The sequence below is a fragment of the Aquarana catesbeiana genome, linkage group LG05, assembly GCF_042186555.1.
Source record: "Aquarana catesbeiana isolate 2022-GZ linkage group LG05, ASM4218655v1, whole genome shotgun sequence".
Lineage (NCBI taxonomy): Eukaryota > Metazoa > Chordata > Amphibia > Anura > Ranidae > Aquarana > Aquarana catesbeiana.
In genome coordinates this window covers 220,184,754-220,197,039 of record NC_133328.1, presented here as the reverse complement: position 1 = coordinate 220,197,039, position 12,286 = coordinate 220,184,754, and the positions used below count along the sequence as shown (strand labels likewise).

Below are 12,286 nucleotides of genomic sequence, written 5' to 3'. Positions count from 1 at the left end.
CTCCATTTACAGGAAGGTCAGGTTAATATAACCCAACACAGAGTTCCCCCTTACATCAGAGTCTGCAGGATTCCCCCTTACAGTGCAAAGGGAAATTTGATGTAAAGGGGAATGCTACAGACTGGTGTAAAGGGGAACTCTGATGACCAGAGATCACCTTCCACAGAGTGAATGCACTAAGGTAAGGGGGGGTTACTGATATCAGGGGGAACTTTCATATCAGTGCCCCCTTTCCTTACTGTATTCACCCCCCCCTTCCATCAGTGATCCCCCTCAGACTATCCTTGCAGTGCTGTCACTGACCTCCTCTCAGGTGTACCTTGCAGGGCAGTCAGACGGCCTTCTCTGGGCTTCAGCTTGGTGGCTCTGGTTTCATCCTATATTATCCGCTACACAGTCTACACACATCTGACTCCTCACGTGACCCTCGTCCTGGCAGCGCTCCCGCTCTTGACTCCTCTGTAGGCTCCCCCCCCCCCCCCCCCGAGACTGCAGACATGATATAAGAGATTGTCAGAGACTCTGTGGATATGATACAGGAGATGGTCACAGACTGTGCGGGCATGATACAAAAATGGTCAGAGACTGTGCAGACATGATACAAGAGATGGTCAGAGACTGCAGACATGATACAAGAGATGGTCAGAGACTGCAAACAGTCTCAGACTGTGCAGACAGGCACCAAGCACTAGAGCCATAGCCACAAATGATCCTGCCACAGATGGGGTGCAGAGCAGATAGATGAGCCCTCTATACAATCCTTGGTTCCTACTACAAGCAGTAAAGCAGGAGAAGCCCACACGTTTGCTTTGAGCACCATTCTGGTATCTGTAGTCTCTGCAGAGTGCAGGCACTGGTGGGCCAAGTCTAGTGTGTGGTGAACTACAACTCCCACCATGTGTCTGTGGTGTAAGTCTAAAGCGGAGTAAGCACGGTTAGTTTTCTTTCTTTTTTGTTCAGCTGGTGTGCGGAAGAAAAGATAAATGAACGGATTCACCCCATCCACACAAATGAGACAGATGGAGGAATCCTCCCCTTCTGTGCCATTCTATTCTGGCAGTGGGACCCCCCGCCCGATGTCAGAATACACTGATCAGTCTGCAACCATTTGGCTTTGACCGCTGATTGAAGGAAAGTTTTCTAGCATGGCCGTTTGACATAAGTTGATCTACTAATTGATTTCTGTTAACAGAAAGGGGGGAGGCCACACACAGACCGAAATGTGTCTGGTCCCTAGTGAACTGGTTGATTTTTGGTCTGTGTGCGCCCAGCTCAAGGGGCTCTGTGTGGTTGTGAAGGAGTGGTGCAATCAGAGGGAGAGGGCAGCTCTAATGCTGAATTTTGTGTTCTATTGTCAGCCTAAAATTCAGATTTCTTGTTATATATTAGCAGCTACATATCGATATCCCAAAATGATTGATAATGAGTCACTGCAGAGAGATTTTTTTACATTTATAACTGAATATGTCCACAATCACGGGCTTGGAACTTAATTCTAGCAGACCCTCACCTCCTTTGCAAGCAAAACACATAGCCTTTAGTAAATGTCCAGTAAAGATTTCTGAGCCTGGGAAGTAGTGTAGTTGTCCTGGTCTGTGATCTCATCAGAGTTGCAGGATACTGCTCTGCCTCTGACATCCTGCGATATGGTGCCTGGAGCCTGCCGCTGCCTGGTCGAGTCTCAGCATCCACGGCCGGAACTGGAAAAGCTGCAAAAAAGAGGGGTAGTGTCTGCCCCCACTAGAAATTACGTCACCTGCCACTTGGCGCGTTCATGCTCCATCGCTACCACACTTTGTGCGGGGGGAGGGGCTGGTTCTCTGCAGTGTCTCCTGCCAGCGGAAACACTGATAACTGAAGGGCCGGCAGGGGAAGCTGGGATTTTAAAGATGGCTGTTGCAGTGTTTCCTGTGGAAGGGAGGAGCCAGTGTCTCTCATGGTGGCTGTCCTGAAAGACTCTGAGGGAAAGGGAAGGGCAGGCATCTGTGCCAACAGGGTCAGCCCGCCCCAGGTGCCATACATTGGGGAGGGGGGGTTATGTCATTCCAGCATGCCCATCCTCTTCCTCCTCCAGCAACCCCTGTAACAAGGTTCTGCCTCCTAGAGTCCTATTATAGGCGGAACATTCCGGTGTCACAGGCGTTTATTATAGGAGGTGGGACCTTGTTACAGGGGCTGCTGGAGGGGACGCTGAAATGACACCACCCCCCCTCCCCAATGTGTGGCACCCGGGGTGGACTGACTCCCGTTAGCACTGGTAAGGCTGCACTTCTGGGGGCACTTATCTGGCTGCACTGCTGGGGACACTGTTATGGCTGCATTGCTGGGGACGCTGATCAGGCTGCATTGCTGGGGACACTTGTAAAGCTGCATTTGATGGACACCGAGGAGTGAGCAGCCCGGGGCCTGGACCCCACCTTGCACAATCAACACAGACAGCCTGAGGACATTGTGTATGTGTATATGTATATATACACACACACACACACACACACATGCGCGCTTTATTTATTTTTGAGGTGAGAGGCGGGAATCTTGGGTGAGTTCCCACACTTTTTTCCCAGGACTTGACCCCTATGTGTGTGTGTGTATATATATATATATATATATATATATATATATATATATATATATATATAAATTTATTTTGCATGGAAAAGGAGTATACAATGTACCACATGCTTATTGCACACGCACCTGGCAATTGCAAGCAGAGTTTAAAAAGTCACGTAAGGCAAAGCTTTCCTAACTCTGCCTGTGTAGAATTTCAGTCAGCGTCACTGTATGAGTGCAGGCGTGCTCCGGATAGCAGATTCAATACTATCCTTACAGTGAGTGTGAGACTTCCCCTTGCAGCTGCCTGGAATGTTGTGATGTCAGGGCGGGGGAAGAGGGGGGAGGGGAGCAGTTGTGGCTCTCAGGCCAATAGAGACACTGACTCTCACGGAAGAGTCAGAGGTGGAAGGAAAAACATAAAGCAATTTCTGTAAGCAGGGAGAGCATTGTGGACATAACAAAAGGAGGTACAGTGAGTATATATTTAACACTTTTCACATATCTCTAGAGCCTGCAAACTGCGAAGTAGAAGCTGTTCACTTTATAAAGCAAATAATAGTGCAGAAGATGAACCCGTCTTCACTTCTAAGTGTAACTAAGCCCTCCTATCGTTTACAACCAAACATCCAATATCTTAGTCTCTGATCAGTAGCTGCACATGTGATCAGTTATGACACCAGCCATCTGATGGCCTGACCGATCATTCATGGCGTGCCTTGATTGTAGCTGTTTCCAAAAATGGTTAAATCAATGGGTTTCTTTTCACTCTAGGCTTCATTCACACCGCGGTGCTTTTTATTTATTTTTTTTATAAATATGGATCTGAACGCAGCTGCATTGTTTTCAATGTGGCCATTTACACAGGCCCCATGCGTAAATATGAGCTGCTTTCAGACCTGTAACACCTGTAGCATCTAAGAACATGCACTTTAAATGCTTGTATAAACGCATGTATAGGAAGGGGGTGGGTGGTATGTGGCAGTGGACGGTGTCAGTAGTTTTTTTATTTTTAATAATTGCTTTTTTTACAAATTAATTTGTTTTTAATTTTTTTCAGAATGCTTTTTGGGGGGAGGGGGTTGGGGCAGTGGACAGTGGTAGGGCAGGTGAAAGTGGTGTCAGTAGTTTTTTATTTTATTTGTTTACATTTTTTAGAATTTTTTTTTTTTACAATAACCTTTTTTATATTTTTTGGGGGGCTTTGGTGAGATGTCAGGGGTCTAAACAGACCCCTGAGATCTCCCCTTTGAGACAGAAAAAAGGACTGAGGACACAGATTCCCCAGTCCCTTTCTCAGCACTAAGACCCCCTTCACACTGATGCGCTTTGCAGGCGCTTTCAAGCTAAAAAAAAAGCCTGAAAAGCTCACGAAAACCCATTTCCATTAAAATCAATGAATGCTTTCACACTGGGGCAGTGTGCTGGGAGAGCGGTGAAAAAACGCCCCTCTCCATTGAAATTAATGGAAAGCTCTTCAAAAGGGCTCAGTGTTTTACTGGCAGTTTAGAAGCGCCTCGGTGTGAAAGGGGCCTAAAGATGAATGAACAGAGACTCCTGTTCATTCATTCATAAACTGAGCAGAGTAAACACAGTGTTATGCTTGTGGCTGTCAGAGTCTTGCTGTGCCTCATGGGAGTTGTAGTTCTGCAACAGCTGGAGGTCCGCTAATTGCATATCCCTGATCTACAGTGTGGAGTACAGGCTGGTGCAGTCAGCAGTATATAACATACAGGACAACTTGCAGCCTGGAGAAATGTGCAGCATACAGATTGTGGCATTGCACAGTACAGTGTACAAACAGTGCCTGCAGCAGCATGTAAAGTGATACATCTATAGTGATGCACAGCGTGTAACCTACAGCAATGACATATACATAGGCAAAGGTGCTCACAGTTACGTACTGCATGCTGGACAGCCTACAATATTTCTCTGTTTTATCCAGGGATAATGCACTGTAAAAGTGTTTTTTTTTTTTTTTTTTTTTTTTTTTTATATAAACAAAGCCTCTAAATACCTTTCTTGCAGCTACATTCAGGCCGGTCACCTGACACCCTGCCGCTCTGCTACTCCAATCCAGGGCTACAGCGTGAGGACCGCGCTGCCACGTTGCCTCCCCGGCTGACTTCAGAGGGAGATCTCGTGCCCCTCCCACTGTAGCCCTGGATTGGAGTAGCAGAGTGGCCGGAAATCACATTATCGACCTGAATGTAGCAGCAAAAAAGATATTTAGAGGCTTTTTAAAAAAAAAAAAAACACGTATACAGTGCATTATTCCTGGATAAGCCAGAGGGACTGCCAGTGAAAGGGTCGGGAATGTAATAATCACTTTACGGCTGGTCATACACAGTGCAAATTTCCATGGTTTGCAGGAAAGAAATTTGCATGATTGCCCCTTCAACACAGTGCTGACAGGGGAATCCCACCTGCCGAGCAATTGCTTGCTGGGAGCAGGGGGGGAGGAGCTGTCCTCGCCGGGAGAGGACAGCGATTATCACTAGCGGCTATAGCAGCCCCCAGCGATAAGCACCAGAGAATCCGGCAGGTTGGTTGTACCCAAGTTGATCAATCAATCAACTTGGTACATTCAGTCTGCCCATTAATGGGTCTAATCATGTATGGCTGGCCTAAGTCTGGGTTGTGAGCAGGAAACAATAGATGAAGAAAGTTAAGCAAAGTTTATAATCAACACTGTCAAACGGTGAGATTTCCCTTGCAGTTGCCCATAAAGTTGTTAAACCCCATTGCTGGAGATGGCCTCGGGCGTGTTTGAAATCCCATGTGTCTGCCAGGAAGCCGACACTGCACACAGCTAATCACAGACAGCAAGACCTTTACCGGTCCGCAGCTGCACAGATTGGGAAATGTCTTACTGCCTGTGATTAGCCGTCTGCAGTGTCGGTTTTATGGCGGGATTGGGCACGTGGGATTTCGAGCACACCCGAACCCATCTTTACTCATGGTCAGGGGAAGGGAGCGGGGAGTAACTATGAACTCTTACATACAGGGCTTTGACACTCTTGGAAGTGTCAGAGGTGAAAGAAGAAACCAGAATGTTTTGGGCATAGGAAAAGGAGATACAGTGAGTAATGCAAACTTTTAAAATATATAGAGAGAGAGCCTGCAAACTGTGAGTTGATGATGAGTATGTCCCTTTAAGCATGTACAGCACTTCCTGTAACTGCAGGCTTTCAGGTATACAAAGCCTTGACACTCCTGGAAGTGTCAGAGGTAGTAGAAAAAAAGGAAATTTGATTTTAGCAACCAGGGAGAACACTGTGGACATAAAGGACTTACTGTGAGTACTCATTATGTGCTCTAACACAGGGGTAGGCAACCTGGGACCCTCCAGCTAGTTGCAGAACTACAAATCTCATCATGCCTCTAGGAGTAATTGTAACTGCCAGCCTTGCAATGCCTCATGGGAAATGTAGTTCCACAACAGCTGAAGGGCCCCAGGTTGCCTACCCCTGCTCTAACAGATAATAATACCTAATAATTCAAACCAGCAAGGATGTGCATTGAGATAAACAGGTGGAAGTCCTCTTTATGTAAATTAATAGACTTCTTTCCTGCCTCCTATTTGCTCCCTTGTGGTCTGCTGAATATACTATTTTAAGTGTTTTATTATATCTGTTCTACCAAAAAAATGCTTGGTTGTATCTCTGTGGACTACAAAACACAATAAAAGAGGGGTGTGTGTTATGTAGTGCAAACACACTCATTGTCCCAGGGTGACAATGCTGCTCAGTAGGGTTGTCACGCTAGGACAGGAAGTTGGTAAATGTCAGGATCATTAGGTTAAAAAAAAGGGAAAAAGAAAACAAATACAGCTATCACATATAAGGTCAATATTTGTTGACACAAAGCACACAGGTTCAGCACTACATAGAACTGGCTGTTCTGCCACTGAACAAATGGAAAACACAATCCAGCATTACATGGACAATCCTGAAAGGGTGGTTGGGAAGAAGCTAGCGACCTACCATTGCCCCTTTCCTGGAGAGTCGACTATCTAAATTACAGCATATCGAAGCCCAAAAAGTGTTAGCATTGCAGCTTACTGATCCTTAGATGTAATGGAGGCATTCATTTTCTTTTTTCACACTTTTTCCCTTTATTTTAACCTGGTAATCCTTCCAATATTTCACCTCCTGTGCTAGTGTGACAACCCTACTGAGCAGCATTGTCACCCTAGGACAAGGAATATTTTAGGACTACAACACCGCCTTCTCTTCTCCATAACAGGGGAGGTGTTTTGTAGTTTGCAGAGATAGCAGGGAACAATGTTAATTGACGACTGTCCAGAGAGAACTGGAAGTTATAAGCTCACGAGTTTTCTGGCTGGATGAACAACTATTTTTTTTTTTTTTTGCACTTGTAGAACAGATATAATAAAACACTTTCAATGGAATATTTAACAGACCAAAAGGGAGCAAATAATGAATGTATTATTCGAATTTTGCATACACTTTAAACATAGGATGGATAGCCATGTGTGAGCCCAGCTCTCAGTAAAGCATACTGTATTCCCAGAAAACCCTCTTGGATTTTTGGATGTGTTGTGCAGTAGTGAGAGGTCTCAGTAGTCTGTGTGACCAGCAAGGGATTTCTTACATACGGCAAAATTGGACATTCTGCAGTGACAGCAGAAAGCATGTCAGATTGTGAGTACGGGAGAATGTCTGACAGTGCAGTGCACGGGAATTTGTCTTTTTTTTTTTTTTTTGACCATTAGCCCTCAATAACATGTATGCCTGACTATGTCTAACTACATTTAACATGCAAAGTCCCATTCTAATTGTCCCTGTTTACTGTTCACCCATTTGCACTCGGTCACGTCATGCACACCCTACTTTCAAAAAAGTTCATGATTTTTTTTGTTTTTTTTTTACGACTGCGACTTGTCATGCAATTTTTAACTGTCAAATCGCATGACAAGTTGCACCGGTGTAAATGGGGGCTAAATGTGCAATATGCGTGTCTTTGTGCCTGAACAGCCTCTCTCCTCTAGAGCTGCTCCCCCCCCCCCCTTGCCCGGATCAGGAAACAAACACCTGAAGCTTGACAAGTGTGAAAATATCTGAAGAAAGACTTCAAATTTACCAGCAATGCACTCTGCTCAGGAATGTATGCAGGCTACATTGGCGCCTAAGAGTCCATTCACACAGGGACGACTTGTCAGGCGACCTAGTCGCCTGACAAGCCGCCTCCCATTCTGTGCTATGGAACCGTTCTAAGGGGAGCGATGCAAGTCGCTCCGACTTAGAAAAAGGTTCCTGTACGACTTCGGGGGCGACTTGGGGCGACTTGCATAGACTTCTATACAGAAGTCGCCTTGCAAGTCGCCCGGGCAGTCGTTTGCAGGTCGCCTCGCTGAGGCGACCTGCAAGTCGTGTTGCCCCTGTGTGAATGGGGTCTAAGGCTTGTTGCACATGTACTTCAGCTTGTATAAGAGCAGTGTGAACAGCATGTTACTTTTATGAAACTTTTAGGAATCTTTTGCAAAGCTTTCTACAGACTTCAAACAGCTTTCTCTAAGCCTTTAAAGCTTCCTTCAGCTCCGTGGAAATGGTATACACAGATCTGAAAGTAGAACTAAAGGTCATTTTTTTTTTTTTTTTTTTTGGATAGAGTAAAGGAAGGGTTCTAACCCCTGTCAGTTTATTTTTTGCCATCTGTGTCCCATTGGGGAGATTTTCCTTCACTTCCTGTACCAAAGCCAAAACAGGAAGAGCGGGGAAATCTCTGCTAATTTCAGCAAATCACTTGGGGGCCCCCTAGGTCACCAGAACTCGTGTCTCGTGTTTGGAATTTTATTTTACTCACTGTAAATAGCACAAATAGGGTGAATCTCCCTAACGGCTCTCGGACAGTATTAAAAACTGACAGGTGTTCTAATCCACCTCCACTCTATCCAAAACAAAAAAAAAAAAAAAGTTTTGCCTTTAGTTTTACTTTAATAGGAGTGCTAATTATCGCTTTAAACAAGCTGCTAGCAGGCTTTCAACAAGCTTTATGTAGTGCTGAAGTCTGCTAGCTGCCTTCTTAAAGTGACAATCAGCATTCTCCATTGGGATTTGTGTTCAACATTTACAAACTGCAGTACACATGTTTTTGGTGCATCTCCATTGAAGTCTATGAGGCACAAATTTGTGCTGCATCGCACCAAAGTAACAAAGGTACCTTTCCCAAAGTCGCATTGCATTGATGTGAACGGGCACCATTGAAAGAAATGTCATTTTCATTGTCACGCAGTTGTGTGCGACTCAAGTATGAACCAGGGCTAAAGTATATTCCGTTACACATAAATACTGGCACATTTGGAAAGATAAAAATGAATATTGAATCTTTTTTCCTGTTATTTCTCGCTGTAATCTATCTAATTTCACTGCAGTTATTAGGCCTTTTTTTAAAGCTATTCAATTATTTCCAACTTTCTGCAGATACCATCATCATGCCCAAGTGCATAATAACAAAATGCCCCCACAGGACCGGAGGAAAACCTACCAATCCAACTGTAACTTTGCATGGTTTTCCTAATTCCATTGAGAGAATAAAGGAATGGCTTCTGCAGACTGGACAAACATTTCAACATTTGGATGCCCTTGCAGACATCATCCTGGAGGGGAAGCGTTGTGATTTGTACCGAATGTGTTCCACTCACTTTGTTGAAGACAGCTATGTTAATACGGGTAAACGAAAGAAACTTAAGCGCACGGCTGTGCCCACTATATTTCCAGAGCCCCCAGAAGGTAGATTACTAATTGAGGAATTGCACATTATTGATTTAAAAAATCGAGAAAACCAAACTGATGGTCAAGGTGGTTCCTCTGTTTGCTTCCTTTGTGGCATGTCGCCAAGTGTTGCATCCAGTAAAAAAATGCTTGATCAGTCCACACAAACTGAGTGGGGTCCTGCAGTTTCACAAGTACAGCATATTTACCTTTTTGCTAATACTACCCCAAATGTGGAAACTGCAAAACCTCAGGAAACAGCGTGCCCTAATCCTGTAGTATGTATGCCTGTCGAACGCGGGGAAGGATCGTCAAATGAGGATAGGGTAAAAGCATTAGTAATAGATCCGCTAAGTGCATTCATTGAGTTCAATGTCCCACATCCACCTTCACAGATTGAAGAAGAACATACTCAGAGTAGCCTTCTTTCATTTATGCTAAGTGGGGGATCAAAATTAGAGCAAACTGTAGATCAAAGACAAAATGGGAACGTCAAACCTTTAAAGGAAAGTGTTTATGGTTCAGAAAAAAGTTTCCAGCAATCGTTTTTAGAGCAACACAATGGAGATTCTATTACCAATATGGTGAATGAGTCCAAATATATTGTGTTTGAGCAAAGTCTGGATAAATTACTTCACAAGGTAAAGTGTCAAGATCCAAGTGGTTGCACTAAAGTTGTTCATAAATACAACAAAGAATTGCATGGGTCAGCAGTTATCATTCGTGGTATGTGTGAAGATGGACACTATTTTCGTATCTGGGAAAGTCAACCAAAAATCAACCGCTGTTATGCAGGGAACATTCTGCTTGCAGCAAGTCTGCTAACAACTGGCCAAACCTTTCAGAAAATTCAAGCATTTTTTAAATGTTTTGGAGTACGCCACATTTCGGAAAAAAAATTCCACCACTATCAGAGCCATTTTATATTTCCAGCAATCCATGACTCCTGGAAGGCGCAACAAAATCAGGTGCAAAGCAATTTGCAAGACACACCAGTAGCCATCCGTGGTAAAAGGCAATGTTATAGAACAAATCGCAACACCAAATATTGTGTGTACACAATTATGGACATGATATCTGACAAAGTCTTAGATTTTGAGGTAGTCAAGGGCTCTCGGTGCACTTCCTCCATTGAGATGGAGAGTCAAGGATTTGATATCTGCATGTCCCGAGCAACATCAAGCGGACAGGACATTGCTTTTTTTGTTTCCGAAAGGCACATGAGTGTGCAGAAGCTTATGAGGACGAAATACAAAAACATTAATCATCAGTATGATGTTCCACATTATACCAAAAGTCTCAAAAGCATGTTAACAATTGCCTCTCGCGAATGCAGTGGGATGCACATAAAACCATGGATATCCAAAATTCTTAAACATTTCTGGTGGAGTATTCAGACCAGTAAAGGCAATGTGGCTCTACTAAAGGAAAAATGGCTGTCTCTTCTAAAGCACATACAGAATATCCACACATGGCATGATGGTGTTCTTTATCATAAATGTGCCCATGCAGCATTATCTGAGGAAGCATACTCTGGAATTTTATGGCTTAAAGAAGGCACTGTTGCATATGATAAAGTTTCTGAAATCATTTGCAACTCCGAACTAATGGAACATCTAGATCAACTGGTGTGGAATTGCCATACAGGTGTGCTAGATGTCTTCTATAGCAATTCTCTGAAATTTCACACTAAATGCACTCCTTTTTCTATTGATGCCTTAAAAGCCAGAACAGGCCTAGCAGCGATGAGTCACAACCACAACATTGACCGAATACCAGCTACTATATCCACTACCCCTCTAGGAACTAAGCTGCTTACACCAAAGAGAAGAAAAAAGTGGCTACTGCACACCATAAATGAGCCAGGGGCAAATACACATCTCAATTTTATCCTACAGGACACTCTCAGAAAAGCAGGGGGTGTTAAGACAAGTACTAGGTTTTCAAAAGGGCCTCCGATTCCTCAGAACATAATTAAAATAGAGAAACCAGACGACAAGTTGGATGTTGCCACCACAAGCGTTTCCAGATTCATTTCTAGAAAAAAAAGATTAAAAACAGACCAAGGTGGTTCCTGAAACCTTGGCTTGTAGTGCTTTTGTAGCAGTACAAATGCCTTTTTATTTTCGGACCATCTGTCCATTTTACATTGCTGGTATTACCCCTTAACCCTTTCGCTGCAGCCACTGGAAATGTGTGTAAAACAGACAGGCGGACTTCATTTTGTTACCACAAATAGAGCTTTCTTTTGGTGGTATTTGATCACCTCTGCGGTTTTTATTTTTTGCTAAATAAAAAAAAAAAAAAAAGACCGAAAATTGTGAAAACATTTTTTTTCCTTTGTTTCTGTTATACAATTTTGTAAATAAGTACGTTTTCTCCTTCACCGATGGTCACTGATGAGACTGCACTGATGGGCACTGATAATGCGGCACCAATGAGGTGGCACTGATAGGCGGCACTGAAAGTCTTCACTGATGGGTACTTATGGGTGGCACTGATAGGCGGCACTGCTGGGAACTCATGGGCACTGATAGGCAGTACTGATGGGTGGCACTGATTGCACTGATAGGCATTGCTGAGGGGCACTGATTGGCATCTGCCTGGGCATGTTTTCCTTTATTATAATTAAATTGTTGTTTATATACTGGTCAATTGGTTTACTGTTGACCGGTCCTGCTACATATTACCCTGTGGCCTGTGTGCAGCTTGTCATGCACTTAAACCCTTTTAAGCCCAAATAAACCAGACTACGTAAACAAATCTACATACTTTATTGAAAACAAGGTGAGCAAAACCAGGAACAAAATAGAAAGGTACAAACTTTAAAACTCAACATTAAAATTATGTTCTTTACTACTAGGGTGTATGGCAAATGCTGGGTACAAGTAAGCCCAGTTTTTAACAGCAATGCTGTCACTATAAAATTAGGACTTCCTTCAGGCTCAATATGTGCTAAAATGGTGGCAGGTTTTTTCCAGGTGCTTATTCCTCTG

The 12,286-nt window shown here is 43.8% G+C and overlaps 1 protein-coding gene across 1 annotated transcript; it reads left to right on the top strand.

Moving 5' to 3' along the window:
• Nucleotides 1-2,902: 2,902 nt before the first annotated feature.
• On the top strand, nucleotides 2,903-11,617 carry LOC141144662 (uncharacterized). Its single transcript, XM_073630566.1, has 2 exons — nucleotides 2,903-3,023; nucleotides 9,000-11,617. Exon 2 carries the CDS (start codon nucleotides 9,011-9,013, stop codon nucleotides 11,366-11,368), a length of 2,358 nt encoding a protein of 785 aa, XP_073486667.1. The 5' UTR covers nucleotides 2,903-3,023; nucleotides 9,000-9,010; the 3' UTR covers nucleotides 11,369-11,617.
• The last annotated feature ends 669 nt before the right edge of the window (nucleotides 11,618-12,286 follow it).